Source organism: Sylvia atricapilla, chromosome 1 (genome assembly GCF_009819655.1).
Source record: "Sylvia atricapilla isolate bSylAtr1 chromosome 1, bSylAtr1.pri, whole genome shotgun sequence".
Lineage (NCBI taxonomy): Eukaryota > Metazoa > Chordata > Aves > Passeriformes > Sylviidae > Sylvia > Sylvia atricapilla.
The window spans coordinates 138957154-138977606 of NC_089140.1; the positions used below are offsets into that span (position 1 = coordinate 138957154).

A 20453-nucleotide genomic window follows, 5' to 3' on the forward strand; every position below is an offset into this window, starting at 1 on the left:
CTATTTCATATGTGTTCCAGAAGCTGTATGACACTGCAGTTTGGAGGATGACTAAATACCAGTTAAAACAAAACATAGCCTCAAATCCTCATGGAATCCACAGGCTGGCTTACTGTAAATACCCGTCAGTTCAACGAAGTCCCATAGAAGTATTACCATGATCCCCAGGGCAGCCAAGATGGGATCCTGCAACCTGAGCAACAACCTGCTTAGGAAGTCCAGCCCAAGAAGAAATGCTTTTTATTGCTTTGGGGTTTCTTTGGGCTGTGCAGGGCTTTGCACACAAGTGCTTTGGCAGCAGCCATATTCTTCCTCATCTAACAGAAACTACCAAGGCGCAACATTGGTATTAAACAGGTTCAACGTCAACTATTTCTTGTATTTTTGAAGCGAAAGAGGGTTACCAAGGCTGTTTCTCGAGCAGTCTAACCACAGCACAACATTTGTACAGAGGAGAAGAGCAGTTGCAATCTCATCCATTTAGAACAAATTCAGTGACATCCTAGGGTATATAGCAGTGACTGAAAACTAATGTTACACATTTCTTCACTGACATATAAGTAGTGGCAGCATCAGTGAAAGATCCCCATCACTGACAGAAATGCATTTTTATGAAGGTGAAGTGGGGAGAGCAGAATGACCATGAACATAGAGAAAAAAGGTGAAAACAAAAGAAAATCGAGTTTTTCAAGCTATTCCCTGGCCATCATTAATAATGTATTTCCCAAATATTGCACTCTATATAAACTGTCATTGGTTTCCCTTGTGGTTCTCAGGAAGAGGTTCTAGAAATCAATACTCATCCCAGTTGTAAAAATTGGTTTTCTACAGTATTTTTCTTTCCTTAGTGCTATCTTGCTCTTGGCACAGACACTCGAGCACCTAAAGTAGCAAAGATCTCCAATTTTATGGGCTGACACAATGGGTAAAGAGCACTCCTCAGTGAAATCCTGCACTAGGGTGGCAATGCTGTCTTTTGGATTGGTAGCAGTCCCCCTCTGCTGACAAGCCTTCCTTCTCCACCTACACCCTACTGATAATGTAGGGGGGAAGCTACCCCAATCAGAAAAGTGAGAGCAGAATATTAAATCTTACTGCTCTTGGCTGCCTACACCCGCCTGCAGCTATGTTACTAAAATAATAAAGAACGGAAGAACCATATGCTAATGATGAGCCAATTAACCAGGGTGAAAAGCTCCTCTGATGGCAGGCACTGGCAGGGTTGCTGAAGCAAGTGCAACACATTAAATCTGAGGAGTGTAGCAGGAAATCTTGTAACATTTGCTCACTGGCAAAGCCAAGAAAAGAGCATATCTGCTGTGCTCAGGCTGAGCCCAGGAGCCAAGCAGACTCCTAAGATGACAGAGACCCTTACCTCAGTGGTTGAAAGCACGGTGTCCTCATCCAGGCTCAGCACTGCGTCTGTCACTATGTTGTCATAGGGTAGGAAGCGACTGCTCATAACCTGTGGGTATCCAAGGCAGAATAGGGAGGAAATAAAAATCACTTGAAGGACTCATTTCCAAGGCAAATAGATAATTTTATTCCTCACTCTTATTTCCTCTTGTCTGAGGTATGTGGCATATTTCTGTCTGATGGAAAGGACCCCTCAGCTCAAAAGTGAAGGAGTCATTTCTGTCACCCCAGCAGTCAGCCTACACCTTCTATCTGAGGAGTAATTTCTGAAAAGACCTCCCTCTTTGCAGCAGGCTGCTTTCCTTTACTGACAAACTGCATTGGTCTGTACCGATAATTAGATGAACCTACAGCTTATTTGTGGAGGACATTTTCCCTGGTGGCTAGGACTGTCCCTCTGCACTCCTACAGAGTGTGAGGATCAAAGGTAACGAACACTGAGGAGGACTTTGCAGCCTTCACAAGCTTACACAGCTGGGAAACCAAGCAGCCCAGGTTGTGTGTGAAAGATGTAATACTACCAGGATGGTGCAACATTCTCCATCAGAAAAGAAGAATATGCTAAAGAACCCAAATTGAGCTTTATCTGCATGAAGAATTATATAGGTATTTATTGTAGCATTTTAGAAAATAACATTCTTAAATGGCCTTCCAGTACCTGAAGGGAGCCTGAAAGAAAGATGAAGAGGGACATTTTATAAGAGCATGTAGTGACAGGACAAGGAGTGGTTTCAAACTAACAGAGAATAAGTTTACATGACGTATCAGGAAAGAATTCTTTGCTGTAAGGGTGGTGAGGCATTGTAACAGGCTGCCCAGAGAAACTGTGGATGTCCCATCCCTGGCAATGTTCAAGGCCAGGCTGCACAGAGCTCTGAGGAATATGGTCCAGTGGGAGGTTTCTTGGTCTGTGGCATGGGGGTTGGCCCTTCCAACTCAAACCATTCTATATAAAAACCTTATAAACAAAACAAGCTTTTTAAAGATATAGCAAGACAGTCCTCAAAGTAATATAAAATAGATGAGAAAGATGGATCAAAAAGATAACAGCTGGCAGCCTGTGGCTTAGACAGGAGTACTCTTTGCTGCATGGCCAAGCCCAGAGAGTGGTCATGAATGGTGCTGCATCCAGCCCATGTCCAGTCACCCACCAGTGGTGCTCCTCAGAGATCTGTGCTGGGGCCAGGTCTGTTCAGTATTTTTACTGGCAACATGGATGAAGGTATTGAGTCTTTCATTAGTAAATTTGCAGATGACACTAAGCTGGAAGCATGTGTCAATCTGTTGGGAGGTCGGAGGATTCTGCAGAGAGACCTGGAATGGTTGGATGGATGGGCAGAGTCCAGTAAGATGAAGTTTAATAAGTCCAAGTACCGAGTCCTGCATTTTGGCAACAATAACCCCCTGTAATGCTATGGTCTGGGGATGGTGTGGCTGGAGAGTGCCCAGGCAGAAAGGGACCTGGTCAATAACAGACTGAAGATGAGCCAGCAATATGCCCAGATGGCCAAGAAGGCCCATGGCATCTGGCCTGGATCAGGAATGGCGTGGCCAGCAGGAGCAGGGAGGTCATTCTTCCTCTGTACTCAGCCCTGGTGAGGCCACACCTCGAGTGCTGTGTCCAGTTCTGGCCCCTCAGTTTAGGAAGGACTTTGAGACCCTTGAGCGTGTCCAGAGGAGGCAACGAGGCTGGTGAGGGGCTTAGAGCACAAGCTCTATGAAGAACAACTGAAGGAGCTGGAGTTGTTTAACCTGGAGAAAAGGAGGCTCAGAGGTGACCTTATCACTCTCTACAGCTTCCTGAAAGGTGGTTGTAGCCAGGTGCGAGTTTGTCTCTTTCTCCAGGCAGCAGTTAACAGAATGAGAAGACACAGTCTCAAGGTGTGCCAAAGGAAATACAGACTGGATATTAGGAAAAGGTTATTTACAGAAAGAGTGATAAAGTACTGAATTGTTTTGCCCAGGCAGATGGTGGAGTCACCATCCCCGGATGTGTTTCAAAAAAGACTGGATGGGCCACTCAGTACCATGACTTAATTAAGGTGTAAGGATATGGGTTGGACTCAATGATCTTGAAGGTCTCTTCCAACCTAGTGATTCTGTGAAAATCCATATGGTTTCTTTAGCAGACTAAATAGCACCTTTTGAGAACTGATTAAGAATAACAAGGACACAACACAGTTTATTTCCCTCATTTGCTAGGAAAAATAGCCTGGTTAGTTACTAGACCTCTGTCCCAACTTCCTATGCCAAGAAAACACTTCAAGAGTCTCAAGATCAGTAAGAGGAATCCACTGTATGGAAACAGGGACATGAGAAATTTTACACAACCCTCCTAATTGACATAGTCAGCTCTACATCCCCTGCAACCTGTTTGGCAACAAGTCTTTGGAATCTATGCCTTGATTCAGAGAAAGATCTATCTCATAATCAGGATGTTCACAATGTCTGTCTGGGGAGCACCCCTTCATCACTATGATGGCCTCATTGTGGTGAGGCAGGACTCTGATGAAGAGGTGATCTGGCTGGGGCTGAGGATTTTGCTTTGCTTACACTAAGATGAAGCAGAGCAAACAGACAGCAGGAGACCCATGTTCTCATCCTAAAATTTTTACAGACTGCAAAATTTTCAAATAGTATCACAGTAAGGACTTGCTGTGTATTTTTTTATAGCTAAAGTACCATTTTGTAAAATGGGTTTTACAATATTTGATTTCAAGGGAAGAGTGAAGGTTTGGTAAAGACAGACCATCATGATTAGCTGCATGGAGTCCTGGCGCCTGCCAGCAGGCCTTGGAGATGAAAAGCAGCTCCTTTGTGCCACCTCTGAACTGTGCTGCTCTGGCTTTGCAAGCTTGGTCCAAAAAACTGGCTTTCCACACAAGAAGCCATTTGGCATATGTTGGGATATTAGAGGGAAGAGACTCTCCACTATAAACACACCTTTGTGTACTCAGGAGACTCATTTGTAATCTAAACAGTGCCTGGGGCCAATTTCTACAAACACTATAGAACTGGTCAGAGATTTCTCCTCTATCTCACCTCTGCTAGTTTTACAAAAAGAAAATAAAAACACCCAGAACATTCAAAAGGCTTAGAAAGCTCTACATCCTTTCTTGGTCCTGCAGCAATTCTCCTGATACTGATTACATGGCTAGCTAAGGCCAGAGCCTTTAGCTGCCAACCTTGCAAGGCTCTCTGTCCCTTGTTAAGGTGACAAGGAGAAAAGGACAAAGACAAGATTACAAATTCAAAATAGGATTGTACAGGCAAAGCAACTGAAAGTTCCCTTTGCCAACGCAGAGCTCTGGAGCCAGCTGAGAGAGACTGCAGAGAGGTCCAGCTCAAATCTGTTTCAGATTCTAGAAGCAAGTCTTGCTTCTCTCAGACCTGCATTTGGAGGGGAATCATTCACTTCAGTGTGAATTAAAGAAACCTCTTTTCTTATCTGATGGCATCTATTTTGATTTTGTGAAAATACAAACAAGATGTGTGTTGCACAGCAAGAGATGACATGGTGATTTTGTTCCCACATAAGTGTCCCACTTCCCTTCCTTTTCTTCGATGGCAGCAGTACCTCAGAAGGCCATCAGAGAAGATACTTTTCAAAGCCAGGTCCTCATTTTTACCTTAGCTTTTGAGTCCACAGCTGACTCCCAAGTCTTGCATATGACTTCTCAAATTCAATGAGTGCAGCTGCATACTTTCATGCACCTGCAGAGATGAAATCTCCAACGATGGGGTCAGGACTATCTACTGGCAGGGCCACATTTCAAAACTGGGTCCCACCTGTGAATCTCAGATTCAAGGTATTAACTGCCATGCTGATGATTTCTGAGTGCACAGGGCCCATGTATGAAACCCAAATCTGCAACTAAGCTGGTACAAAAGGCGAAGGAATAGAAGGGAGTTGTCATTTTGTTGGGAACTACAAAGCTTTCACCAAAGTCACTGAAAAATAAATTCCCATCCTGTCAGAGAATGCAGGCAACCTTGTACCATGCTCCTCTCCACCTACCTTGCTTTCTCCTTCAATGACTATGACAGGCACAGAAGTGGCAGGCCAGCGGTGTTTGGCTGGGAGGGGTTTATCACAATTCCATAAAACAATAATCTGTAAGAGAATATTGGACCATGATCAAAGACCTTTGTGGCAATGCTGTCCATATTCTAAGGTCTCAGATTTCCAGACATGTTAGATTCAAGTCAGGAATTTCAAAATCAAAAGCAATGAAACAAATCTCCATAAAAATAACACTTCGTACATCGATTTTACCCAAGCCGACTACTTACAACATATATGCTCTCAGGCAAATATAGGCTGGATAGGAGCTTGGGAAGTCTATCTCAGCCACATGATACAGATGTGACTCATTTACTCTGGCTCTCATTAAAAGCAAAACTGCTAGTGACAGTCCCCTGCAAGAGGGGGCTTCTACTGAACTCCTCAGGTTTTTTTTTTTTTTTTAAAGAAGCCAAAATCCTGGCACTGATGAGATTAAAAGTCACAGTGGGAGGAGGGAAGATCATGTAACGGCTCTTGAGGCATAGACATTCTTGTGCAGTTTGCAGCACACACAATGCTGATCTTTAAAGTGCACTCATTATTTTACCTGTCTCATGTAACAATGGGTTTAATTACTATCTCTATTCCCCTCCCATTATACTCAGAATTTTTATTTCCCATGCATGCAGGTCACAGACAGTAGAAATCTCAGAGGAAAGAAACACCGGAATTGAAACGGGGTTGAAACAGGGCTGAGTCACTAGGCTAAGCATTCCTGGCAGAGTGGTTTGTCTGTGCTGTGACTGACAGCCAAACAGTGCTGCTTACCTGTGCACAGTACTGGGACTTGGCTACAGCAACCAGGAGTTTCAGCACAGGCTGAGATTGGGAAACCAGGGGAGTTACTGCGTGGATAACGGCAGTGAATGTGGAAAGAGGCTTCAGACCTGAAGTGAAAAGAGATGTGTTCAGTAAAGACAAAATGCCCCCAGTTACTACAGATTAAAGGACTTTGGGGATGGAAAAAACAATCTGCACTTAATGCAAGCCTTGCCAGGTTTTTTTAGGTCACCTCCCTTCCTCTCAGATACCAGATGCTTCAGAGGAGATCACACTTCCCTTTAACTCCCACTCTGCGCCTTTAACTTCCATTCTGAAATACCGGACTCCAAGACAATTATTTCCTTTTCTCACTCACTGTTTCCACAGATGTTCTGTAATCTCTTTCTTTCATCCAGTTTGTCCCACAATATTGACATCTAGTTTGTTCAGCCAAATGTCCTTCTTGACACAGGCTCTGTTTTGCTGCTTGGCTCTGGATGCTTGATGTTTTTTACAGATTATCTCCACAAATTCCAGAAGCTTATTCAGTTACCTCAGTTCCACTACAGCCTCTGTCAGATTTTTGCTCTTTCTGGGTTGATTCCTATCCACATGCATCTTCAATTACATCCTGAGCTGATAATTCTGCTTGCATCCTTGCCTTCCATTTTTAAATTTTTGTCTTGCTATGATTTCTTTTCTTGCCTGGAATAACACATCCTACTGGTGCCTACCCTTCATTACTGCTCTCAACCTCATCTAAATTCATCAGTGTGGGGTCATAGTCATTTTTCATCAGAATTACCACAGAAATCTTCTTCTCCCTTTTTTAACATAGTAACTGTCAATTTTTAGCAGGTGAGCAGTACAGATCTACACAAGTGGGATGGCACAGGCTGAGCCAAAAGTAGCAGCAGTCTGGTAAGCAGGATCCCTTCAGCCTGGAGGCACATTCGCCTGCAGAACTCATTGTTCAAGCTCTGCTTCAGGAAAAAGCCATGAACCTAAGCCCTATTCACTCCTTGTAGTGGGATCCATATGAAGACACACAGTATGCCGAGTAAATCCATGCCAAGTGTGCACTCCAGTAAACAAGTGTCATGGGTAAATTACCACTTTTCCAATTTCCCAAGCATAAATAAACAAAGAAAGGAAAAAGCTATTCCTCTTATGTCCCCTCAGGTCATGAATGGGTCAGCAACTCAAGCATTAATTACCAGCAACTGAAAAGTATGAAGCAACATAGATTTTTTTTTTAAACAATCTTTGCAAGCAAGAGGCACATGATGCATGTTGATGAGTCAGAGATGTTCCAGTCTACAGTGGGCAGCTAAGATTGAGACAGAATAAACGAAAAGCATCATTAACTAGAAATGAATGGTACGTCACTTGGCACATGGTACTCAAAGACAAAACTTCAAAATTCCACTAGAAACTCCAGATGCTACTACATTATAGCAAGGATTCACTCACCAAGATTAGCATAGTAGTAAGGAAAATCTCCCAGATATGAGGAATACTGTGGCAGTACAAATAACCCTCCAGGATGTTTGTTCCATATTAAGCTGTTACGTGATATGTGCTTAAATATTCTGTCCTGAATAATCTGGAAAACAAGAGAAGTAATGATTTTTAAATAGACTGTCATAGTCACTGGTAGAAGCTTCAGAGACTCCAGCTGACTGGAATCATCACCCATTTTTCAAAAAGCTGAGGCACACAAATTAGTAGACACTCCTCCTTGATCTCTCTTTAAAGGACTCAGAACCTGCACACTCTGACACCACTTCAGCAGCTCTGGCTTTGTGCCATAGGTTTCAGAGCACCTCATTAGTCTCTCGGGACATGGGGACCATACATTTTACTGAATTGTATATTTCAAGTCAAATATTTTGTTTATTTGAGTATCTTAGCAGTTGTAAGCCTGATTAGTTCATTGTCAGCTTTACTACCAGAACTCACAGAAGATAATTATTTGAAGATGGCATTAAAAAGCTAGGTAATATTAGGAGATAATGAGAATATTCAAAACCAAAAAGACTTTCAGCAAATCAGGCTGCACTAATTATGATTTTTTTCTTAATTATAAAGGGATATTAGCATTCAGATACATCACTGATTCCACGTCAGTTCTGTGACAGTTCCTTGTTGGATGAAATAGAAAATCTATTTTCACCTACTGTCTGACTCTGTAGAGGGCCAAAACCAGATTCCTAGATTTTTAAGGTCAGAACAGTTTGCTAGGCCATCTACTTTATCATCTAGAATACCACAAGCAACAAAAGAAGAAAAGATACCAGGCCATAAAATCACTATGTATTTATGAAATTACAGTTGCTTCACATCAGATGCCTGATTGCAGGAATGAGAGTAGTTCTTACACTGATGGGAAATTCTTTAAACTTCCTGAAAAGGCATAACAAGATTCAGTGGGGGGAATTCACTGAATTTATCCTCTAGCAGGACAAATTCAGCCTCCAAAGAAGGTGCAACTTTCTAAGTGCAATACACTCTTCAGCCACACGCTCTTATAGATTTGCCTACCCTTGGAGCATTAAAAGTTAGCAGGTCTGGAGATGGAATGCTGCAAAGGGCCAGTGGGTGGTGGAGGATGAATTTCCCCCCAAGCTGGCTAAGCAGGAATGCCTTGTCTTCTTCTGCAGATCATATTTTGTTATTTTCCAAGGAGGTTTTCACATAACTGGCAGTTTATGCGGTTCACAGGGTTGAGTGCCAGGAACATGATGGTTGCTCTAGCCCAATGTCTCTGGCCTTAACACAGATGTATCTGGGTGAAACTTCATGTCTCTGAAGCTGGACTGAAGTGCAGGAAAACAAAAAAAAAAAAAGCAAAAAGACCCACCACAAGAAGAACAAAAGCAGCTGCTGCAGTCTAAACAAGTTAAAATCCATGTAAGCTGCTAAGTTCAAGGACATTTGGTCCATACATGAATAAGTATTGCCATAAGCAGTGTTTTTCCTGAAATTTTTGATTGCCATGACAAGAAAAGATTAAAACACCAGTTACATTGTGTTAGACAATCCACTGCTGGTGGCAATACATGTACTGCTAAACTGGGGCAGATGTTAAATGCATGCTTTTCTGAATTTTGCCTACAGCCAATTACCATAGCTAATATGCAGTAATTCACTCACATGAGTAAGTTAATTTAACTTTTTTTTTTTTTTTTTTTTAAAACAGACTTAAGAATGTAATGCCGTCATTGACAAGAATGTATCTGAATATTTTAGTTGAAAAGTTAGGTGTATCAGACCCCTCACATGGCAATGGGGACAGGAAAAAAAACCACAGAAAACGACTGCTGTTTACTGTAAGTTATGCCACTAAACAAGAGAGAACCTAGGAAGTATTTATTTTTGAGAGTTTACCACAAAGCATAAATACTACAGCTCCTCCCTCTTGCTTTCTCAGAACTGGGGCACAATGGGATAAGTAGTAGTCTGTAAATTTACATGGCCAGGAGGTTTACACAGGCAGTGGAACTTTCTGGGGTGCTGGTAGCCAACAAAGCTGCAGGGGAAACACGTGGCTCGTGTTCATTGCGCCTCGGCGTGCTCGCAGCCAGCACAGCTCCAGCACAGGGCAGGGCCCCAGTGCCACTGCAGCACACACAGACCTTATCAGCCTGGTTCTGCATCCTCCTGGGGAGCTGGTTCCCCACAGTGAAAAAATGGATCACTGTCTCATCACTCTCCTGAGCCTACATAAGAAACATAGGTGTTTGTCAGGGATAGAGGGAAAAAACTTGGCAGAAAGAGAACTAAAATGTGTAAAAAAAGATAATATGGAGGACACCAAGGAATTAAAATGCGGAGTGTGCAGCGTTGCACATATTGCAGAGACAGCATCTACCTGGTCTCTCCAGTGATGAGGCATGACAGGAAGTTTAATAAGAGAAGAAAGGGCTTAGGATCTCTGGCAAGATCTCCTTTTTCTTTTTGGAATGCATTAATAGTCCAATAGATTTGTCTCCCTCATCCCCACACTTCAAAAAGTTCACATACTGCCTTAATCATTGCTGCTTTTTAACAGACCCTAGCCAAGCATCCAGCATTTCCTGTCTGTACTTTGTGCTGTCCCTCTCCCCTCCTTTTTCTGACTGGGGACGTTGTGCAGGAATGTTTTGGGTTTGCTTCAAGAGAAGAAGAAGCTGAAGAAGTGCAGATACACTGGAGCATGCATTCAGTGGTGTCTGCAGCAGCACACTGCTGCACTGCCAGTGCTCCCACTCACCAGCCTGCAGCAGACACTCGTGAGCATCACTGCCTAACCCACATCTTGCCCAAGGCACTGGGCAGTTCCTCTGTGCCTGCCACAGGGGGTTGCTGGCCAAATGATTCAAACATCTTATTTTGGACTATGAGCTGTTTGCCTTAGGCCACTATGCTGGTGTAGAGTTAATTTTCTTCACAGTGGCTGCTATGGGACTGTGTTTTGGATTTGTGCAGAACACAAAGTTGACAATATAGAGATGTTTTTGTTATCGCTGAGCAGGGCCAAGGCCTTTTCTGCTTTTCATACAGCCACAGTGGGGAGGAAATTGGGGGTGCCTGGGAGGTTGGGAGGAGACACCGCCAGGACATGTGACCCAAACTGACCTAAGGGAAATTCCAGACCATATGACATCATGCTCAGGATATAAAGGGGGGATAAGAAGTAGGAAGAGGAAGACATTTGGAGTGATGGTGTTTATTTTCTCAAGTCACCATTGCACATGATGGGGCCCTGCTCTCCTGGAGATGGCTGAACACCTGCCTGCCAGTGGGAAGCAGTGACTTAATTCCTTGTTTTGCTTCACTTTTGTATGCAGCTTTTGCTTTCCCTATTAAACTGTATTTATCATAACCCATGAATTTTCTGGCATTTACCCTTCCAGTTCTCTCCCTGACCCTGCTGGTGGGAGAGTGGATGAGCTGCTGCCTGGGGCTTGGCTGCTGGCTGGGGTTAGACCCACAACAGCCACCAAATGCTGTGAGATGATCGAGGAACTTAAAATGGGATTTAAGGTTTCCAGAGGTGTGCAGAATAAAGGGCTGTGATGTCCTTCCAGACATCTGATTTGTTGAAGAGTTTTTCTGTGCTGGTATCAGACATTGTCAGACAGGGACATACAGCGGCACTGCAGTTAGCAGGCAAGTGATTATTCGGATGATATCTAGAACCATCAGAGCACTCTGACATAACAGTATTACAACAGAAGATGGATCACATCCACAAAAAACCAAAAAACCAGAAAAACAAAACAAAACAAAAACAAAACAAAAACAAACAAAACCCCAAACAAATAAAAAAAAATTCTGCTAGGATTTTACTTCCAGGCATTAGCTTTTAAGAAGAGGATATACTGCTTACAGGTTTCAGACAACAGTAATCACTCTCAACTGTTTTAATCCTTTCCTAAGGAAAGTTAACTTGGGACTTTATTTAGGCAAGTTGAAATGTGAAATCAGTGAAAAGAAAAGAATCTCTCTTAGCCATCTCAAAAGATTGAGAGTCCTGAATTAAAAAAAAAAACAACAAAAAAACCCTCAAACCAAAATCAGTATCCCAAACAAATGAAAAAACCCCGAACATAACTTCAACACCTGGCATACATTAATTGGTTTCATTAAACTTTATATTCCAGGAAGACTTTAGTCTTCACTTTGTTTTTTCTGCTCTGAGCAGAAACTCCAGCTTGCTTCACCTATAGAGGTTTTGCTGTCCCTTGGGCTCCTGAAACGACATGGGCCAAAGTGTCCCAAAGCAGCACTAAAGACACATGTGTGAGCCCTGGAGCTTGATGTGATGGACACCAAGGCTGTGGGGGCTGCAGCTTGTGTGCCCTGGAGTCCAGCCCCAGCACAGGCAGGAGAGGGGCAGTGGGGAGAGTTGTGTGCCTCTGTCCTTTTAGAAATCACTAACAATAACAGGGCACATGCAGGGAAGGCAGATGATACCTGAGGCACCTGATGGTCCCTGGGACCACTTATGTAAGGGTTAATTAAACTGTGAGTAATGGCACATGGTCTTCTACCTTTGTGAGTCTGATCCTGGTGTGGGCTGTGAATTCACTACCTCATCAGTGCTTATGAGGAGTTTCAGGATGAAGAGCAGTTCCTAACAGGCAGCACAGGTGAAGACATGCTCTTCTGAGGGCAATGGGAGCATTGTGAGGATAACTATGCCAGGGGCTCTGCAAATGTTCCCTAGCTGGTTTTCTTCACTGACATGGAAAAACCTAAGGTACTGCCTTGCAGCAGCTGGAGGTTGATCAGCCATGGGCACTCATTTGCAGTTTTCAGGGGTAAGCAGGCACAGCAACAAATGTGGAGCCTTAACAACTGTGCATTGCAACTGTGCACAAAGACAGGTGCAATTGCAGAAGCATAAGACAAATGCATTTGCATCTACAAAGTGAGCCCCTTTCAGTGGTACAAATGTGTCAAAAATCTACACGAAAAATTGCAAAACAATTAGAAAAGGAACCTGCTTTTGAAATTGCAGGCCGGGCCCTACTTCTGAAGAGCCTTTCATCTTTCCTCTGTCTCTGAATTCAGAAAGGAGTCTCTCCACATTTGAGATCATCTGTCTCCCCTTTTAATACCAGTCTAATTATGATTATCTATTAATAATTTATAAGAATGATCAGGCCTTTCCTTCTCCTGTGTGTGAAGATAAGACATAGAATTTACAAGCTCCCTCTTTTCCTTGAGCCAGATCAACAGCCTCATCACAAGGCTTTAAAATGTTAAGGAATGGTCAAGGAGGAGCTCTACTGTAGCATTTTTTCCAAAAAGAATTCCAGAAGGGTTTCTTAAGAAATTCATTTTCTACAAATGACAAGGATAATGATTCATAAGCCATAAAACCTTGCAAAGTCAAGATCACACATGACAACTTTTCCATGTGTTGGGTAGCTCCCATTTTTCACTGTGTCAGTTTTCTAATGTGGATTCCAATAACGAAGAAAGTATTTCCTGAGGGGAGAAAACTTGTCAAGATGCTGAGCTTTTTTCCCAGTGACCAATTGCATATCATGAAAACCAAGGTCTGACACCAGCTGAGGACAGGAGTAGTTGGACAGGTACAGAAGTCTCACTGCTTGGCAAGGTCCTAGGCAACTTTTACTCACCTCTAGTGTAGTCAATACAATCTTCTCAACTGAAGAAAAATAAGCCTCCCACAAGAACTGTGTCTGCTGTCTAAGTGCTAGGATTTTATCCTGATGGATAGACCTGATTGTAGAAGGAATCTGTAATACAAGATGCAATATAGTCAGAAGCTTTAGAAACAACACAATCTCATCAAATTAATATGCTGCTGACAAGCCCTCTCCTCCATTAGCAGGTTGTACAGCTTCAGCACTCATGTCCAACGGAGATGTGTGTCAACAGTTAAAGCCTTGATGTAAAACAAATGAGACACAACCCTTTATAACCCCTGATATTGAATATATTAACTTTTAAAAATCTGATTTCTTTTAGTTTTTGATTGTTTTATGGTAACGAAGCTACCCCCTTGCAGCCTTGTGGTGTGGCATAGTAAGGAGCTCCTCTGTGCAGCCCTCATGCTTTTCATCCCACAAAACTCTTCATGGACTAGTCTTTTAACAGCCTAGTACCTGCAGGGGTTGGGAGTTCAACAATAATCCCCACATTCCAAGTATATTAACGGGATCTGGAATTGCATTTACCACAGCATGGCAACACTAAATGCCCTAAGGAAAACATAGCAACACCTTAAGTAAGACTCCATTTTTTGGGAGCCTGTGGATCAAATTGCATTTTACTAATTACCTTAGGTGGAAAGAATAACATCTTCCACAACATCTGTTATTCACAAGGGAAAACAGTGCTTAATTTTGCTCCCTTTCCATTAAATCTACAGATTATTGTTGTAGAAGTTGTCTTACAGAGAAACCCTAAATTGTCCTGCTGCAGAACTTTTCTATTAAAAAATGTAACTGCTCACTAGATTAGAAGGGAAAGGCTTCATGTCTACATCTTTCACCATCCCCATCTCCTTGAGACAAACGTGTGTACATGCCATTTTTTAACTTAGGACATTGACCAACGCCTTCAGTACAACTGGGACAATGCAAAGTGTCATTATTAAAGGAATTTAAATGAAAATTGCTTCACTGATGAGGGCTAATCGCAAAAATTGAAAGGCATTTAGTATATGCTGCTGCTTTGTGCTCATCTTTTTCTAGAAATCAACAGCTGTGTTGCTGCACCTACATTTTTGTGATTTCTAACTGGAATCACAGAATTGTTTAAATTGGAAAAGCTCAATGAGCTAAGCTCATTGAGTCCAAACACTAAATTAGGCCAACTTGTTCTCAGACACTGGCTTCTCATAAATCTTTTACCTGAGTCATTAGTTTTAAAAGCAAATACCTGGGCTGAGTATTTGGTCCTTGTGCATTCCAGCTTACTCTGAATTTTGCCTGCATTCCATCACATTCAACTCTTTCCTGACCAAAACACGCTCCGCTTATTCCTAAAATATTCTGAGGAGATGATCATTATTTGCTTTCACGTATTCCCAAATCAAATGATTTCCCATGAAACTTCTTCTCTGAAGAAAATTAGTGACTTTAGGAATTTACATGTAAAAAATTTCAGAAGAACAGCAAGTTCTTTACTTGCAGAGTTTGCAACCAGGTCTGGGCACTTTGCCCATGGCTCCACTGGGTGCAGTGTCAGATGAGCCAATCTTTGCTCTCTCAGCCCTTCAACTCTTAGACCATCATCTTAGAGATGCTGCTAATATAATACAGACTTTTGCCTTATGAGAGAGTTAGCACTGCAGCAAGGTGGAGCAGAAGAAAATGGTCAGATTGTCCAAGATGCTACTTTATTTCCCTTCCCTATAGGCCCTTCAAGTAAAACATAGGTCTTTAAGTAAAATACTCCCTGCAAAAGTAGTACGAAAGACAGAAACTGAAAACATGTATTGGCACAAGTCTTTCTAAGAGATCAAATCACTATTTGTGATGTATTCCAATAAGCAGAAGGATAATAAACACTACCTGTACTTGCTGCACAAGTGTGTATTAATCATATCCAGAAACATCAGTAGCAAAGACGAGACTTAAGTCACTTCACAGTGACAACACAGCATTTTCTCAATAAATGTTTAATTGCAGTATGTGCAACCTGTTGTGGTGTGTGTGCATACGTGTGTAAGCTTCCCATAAAATCAATACTCAATCGCCACTACACCTTTTGAAAGGGAATGCTGCTCTGACTATGAAGTTACTGCACAAATTTATGATTTTATACACCATACTATGCTCATGAGCATCAGCAAACAAAGTGTCAAGGTTAAAAAGAGCCTTGATGGGGGCTCTGTTACAACAGCTGGAAAGAAAAATCAGAGCTCCCATTTTAAATGCATTTGCCTATTAATCTACTTGTCCAGATAGACAGGTGGGGAAAAAGATGTATTAATACTAATCTGGGATGATTACATTGGAATTATTAGAACTTTAATAAAAGGTCATTTCAGCAATAAGTAGGGGGGAGGGAAAAACCACCCTGCACAAATAAATGCAGAAAGGCTAGATTAAGCTCTCCCAGTGCTATGATGAAGAGAATATGCAAATAAAAACATCCGAGTTGCTCTCAAACAGGAAATGAAAAACTGTAACACAACAAAAACATTTCCCAGAGCAGACATTCAGGCCCCCTGCCAGCTCTTTAAAAACACTGTTAATAACAGTGCAGTAGCTGTTCAATATGGAAGCAGCTGTATGAAGTGAACGAATGGCACGTTACCGGAAAACATGAAGATCAGCAAATTATTATTATTTAAAGAGAGACATAATTTTGCTCAGAAAAAATGCGCGGTCAACAGAAGCAAAAATCAAATGGCCCCTTTATATTTGCAGCTTGTATGACATTAAGTAGAATCGGCAGCACATTGCAAGGCTTGCTAGGCCAGCTCTTCACAAATATTTACTTCTTTAGACAAGTTAACAGCCATGTGATGACATTGCAAAGATACTTTGTTTTGGGGTGCCATCACACCTGTACCTTTGAGGGCTTCTCTCTGTGGACCACACTAAATTCAACGACCAAAAATAAAAAAGAATTGCTCTTAGTGGCTACTTTGTGTTTATTCCAAATCTTGTGGATCTCAGGCTTATGCTGCTCAATGACACTTTAGAAAAACCAATTTTTCAAGAACTTCTCTTAACATGAACTTCTCTGCAGAATTTACAGAATATATTTGTACTGTAAAACCCACTAATGTAGCTGAAAAAACCCAAACAACCATACTGCATTTAAAACCAAAGCAGATGCTGAAAGTAGCAGGGAATTTGTAACTTCTCAGCCCACTTTTGTTCTATGACTTAAGGATTAACAGCAAGTGACATGAACACTGCTTCAGAAAGCAATGCTACATGGTCCATACATCAGAAAAGGACAGATTCTGCTTCCCACCAAATTGTGAAATGGTAACTCCCACCTGAGAAAATACCTGCTCTCCTGAGGAGAACTATTTTTTACCCCTGAGGACAAACTGTTTTTTAAGGACTGGGGCAGAATCCACCCTCAAATGTTTTCTGCTTCATCACTGTGCCTGCACAGGTTTACCTCAGATTGGCAATCAAGTGCACCACACCAGAAGAGATCTCATGCTCTTTTGCAAAAATAAAAGTATAAACGTCTCCTGCACTTAAGAATGTGTCCTGGTGGCTGCAATGACCTTCAGGTCAAATAATGAATGATGTCATATTAAATGAGTTCACAGCCAGTCTGACACAGACAATTCCTTCATGATAAAAACCTTTTTTACAGCCCTGACCTTTCGGATTCATCTTCCCTGTCCATTTAGATGGTGGCAGCAATAAGCAACTGATCTGCTGAAGGCCGCGGTCTCTTTCTTACCTGTAATAACAATCTCTCATCGCCTATGATGGCAGCTTGGTTCCAATCAATCACTTCCGAGAACGGCAACTCCCATCCGTTGCTGAGCATGACTGGGACGCAGGCAGCCTGTGGGCACAGAGGCACGGCACTGTCAGCACCTGCCCACCAGGGCACCTTCAAGCTTTCCACCAACACCACCACCCCAAACGAGCTCAGGAGAGACAACATGGCAAAGAACACCAGAAGCCACAGGAGGGGAGCCCTAGAGTTTATAGCTTTCCATTTTGGGCTTATTCATATGCACTGAAAGGTGGGTTTTGCACAGACAGTGGCATTTGCAATCTGGTGCTTATGCTGCTAGACAAGGCCAGAACTGTTCAATGCAGCAGATGGAACACTGGAGAATTTAATACAAAATCATGGCCTTCCTTGCTGCTCTGTGAATCTTCCCTAATTTTTATACTATGTTGCTGACAACCCTGCAGAAAATACAGATCATATTTAACTCCTGACCACCTTTCCCATAAAGGAGTAAATTCTCTATCCTGTTTGGTATCAACTCTCTTGTTTGGTATCAACTCTCTGTCAAATACACTCTGTATTGCACAAATACAACTCCTCTGTCATCACCTGTCTACAAAAAAAAGAATTGTTGCATGTCCTAAAACAAACAAAAACATACAGGTTTAGTATCTATTTCTTACCAGTATGATTGTCTAAACTAATCAAACTTTATGAGTTTTACAAGTTCTTCTGCACAGAGAGTTTGTGAATACCTAGCAAATAGGTCAGCATTTCCACAAACAAATGATCACCAGTATCTTCTGGTCAGCTCAACTGTAACATAAGATCCAAACCAAAAACCTTCTGATGTGATGAAATAACCTTGTACCAGAGGATTTTTATCAAACCTCTGCTCTGGTTCAGTTTCTTTTGGATGAAACCAAGCTTAAGTGCTCTGAGTTTGATCTAGACTAGGGCTCAATCCTCCCAAAAGATGGTATAAAGGGGTATCTTTCAGACTGCTGCAGCTTCCTTGGTAGGATGTATCATGCACAGCATCCTAGACTGGTTAAGTCTACATTACAGCAGTGATTATTCTGTGTGAACAACTGTTATCTTCTGTAAGGAATTACATCAGTGCATAAAAAAAAAAAAAAAAAAAAAAAAAAAAAAAAAAAAAAAAAAAAAAAAAAAAAAACCAAAAAAAAAAACCCACACAAACAGAAAACATTTAGTAATGTGTTTTCATATCTAAAACATTCCACTAATGTGGATTAGGACCTTCAACATTACCTGGATCCAGACAGAAACTGGAAATACATCATTATTGGTGAATACTGCTGCTAGCCTGATAGCGAAATCCTCAGTTGCCTACATTTTATCATTGACCTGTAGCCCACAGATTCTGTGCACTCCCTGCTTTCTCCTCCTGAGATGATATATCTAACAGAAGCTGTATGACTTCGGGCCCAGATGACAGAAGAGCTGAAGAGTGCTCTTCAGGAGAATCTGAAGTGACTTGTCATCTCATACAAGCCAGTCCCACTCCTTCCTCTGAAGAGACTGGAGAGCGAACAGCACTTTTCAGGCTATTAATCTTCTCTTTAGTAGGAGAAAGAGGCAAGTGACAGTCCAGAACCTGGATCTCAAATTTGATTGCAGGTGCAGGATTCAGTGGTTACAACAATGTGTCCAGAGCATGTAGGGTATCCAAAAACCCCACCAGAAGCAGGCAGACATGACACAGGATCTACTGGAGTCCTTCTGGAGAAGCAGCAGAAATCCAGAAGGGTTTCTGGGAACCCTGGACTTTTAAAATGACATACCTACACTTAGATACCTGAATCCTGCTCAGCACTGCAGTAAACAATATTCTCAAACAGCAGCTGGGACGTTTTATGTTTAATGAAAAGGGATGGGATACCATGTATTAACAGCTTTACTACTGTGAATGCTGTGACACTTTCCAAATGGCAAAACAACTCCTGGAGGCAGGACCTTGTAAGGTGTGTGTAGAGGGCAGTTTCCCCTGAGAAGAAAAAGAGAAACCTGGAGAAATGCATTGTGAAACCCTGTTCTCAGTGCCATAAGCAAAAGGCTTATTCACATGCTCTCTCTGCAAATTGTTACCAGAAAGTTCTTGATTCTCTCTGTTATCATAGGTTGGTTTTTGGTGCAAGAATTTTAATATTCTTAATTGTTGTCCCCCACTGGACCCTTCCCTCAGACCACACCTTAACTCCCCACCTACACTGGCGTGTGTAAGTACCTCTGTCTGACCCTAGACCCTGCCTCTGGCATTTTGTCTTTTGCCCCTTGTACTGCCTTGATTCAGTTCACTCCAATACAGTGGACACCTTATTGTTTGCTATTTTGGTATTATTAAATTTACTTTTTGGACAGTGGGATCGAAGCTGTCTCGCTCCATTAAGTTGCCATTTGGGCTATGTCTCAAGGAAACTCAAAGGGGTCTGATCGTCTGGGCTCAGACTCCAGGGAGTTTCAGGTGTGTTCATCTGCCACTTCACTGAAACCAAGCAGCTCCTTCCCTCCACTCCAGCCCCTATGGAAATTCCGATACCAGACCTACAGGAGAGTTGCAGGACCTCACAAAATGCTCTCTATGCCTGACTGAAGATCCAGGACCCCAGGATTAGGCTGATGTTTGCAAAAAAAAACCACCACTAGACAGGCAGAAGGTGGAGTAGGCAGGTGTCAGGCTTGACCACTGTGCTGCCTTGGCCACAGGGACTCTGGTGCCCTTTTGTATTGCCTTCTGCTGCTGGCCCACAGTAAAAAGGTGACCACTAACTGAAAAATCTTTTTAAAAGGTGAAGGATATCCAGGTGCTGTCCCAGACAGCATCCAAACTCCCTGAGATCAGTGTATGTCCAACTTCATGTGAAGCTTCCATCTGGAGCTTTATGGCCTCCAGGCCACCTTATGTATGTTCAGCAAGCACCATGTCAAAACTGGAAATGCATATGCAGGTCTGTTTTGGCTAAGTGAAAACAAAAAGCTATTTTCACTGCCCCGGGGCTTACGTGTAAAGGCCAGTGTCTCCCAGGGGAAGTCTCACAGCTTGACAAAATACTGCTCTAAACCAATCTCTCAACTTCACCACATCCAGGGAAACCCTTTTCCTGGAGATAACGCAATCCAACCTTCAGATGAGTTCAGTGTCTCAGCCTCTCCTGGGAAGAAGCTGCCAATTGCTCCAGAAGTATGAATAGAGGCTCTCGAAAAGTGGATTACTGTCCACCAGGGAAATGAAATAAATTCCCCTCCTCCCCGCCTCCCTGCTATTGCACACTGAATTGCA

At 42.4% G+C, this 20453-nt stretch overlaps 1 protein-coding gene across 1 annotated transcript in view; it reads right to left on the reverse strand.

Moving 5' to 3' along the window:
* Positions 1–20453, reverse strand: part of EXT1 (exostosin glycosyltransferase 1) — a 178189-nt gene that overhangs the window by 6598 nt on the left and 151138 nt on the right. The window contains exons 3-8 of the mRNA XM_066335107.1: positions 17147–17254; positions 13381–13500; positions 7718–7850; positions 6251–6369; positions 5435–5530; positions 1376–1465 (exon numbers count right to left, since the gene is read on the reverse strand). Coding sequence (XP_066191204.1) covers positions 1376–1465; positions 5435–5530; positions 6251–6369; positions 7718–7850; positions 13381–13500; positions 17147–17254 — 666 coding nt within the window. The remainder of the gene's footprint in view (positions 1–1375; positions 1466–5434; positions 5531–6250; positions 6370–7717; positions 7851–13380; positions 13501–17146; positions 17255–20453) is intronic.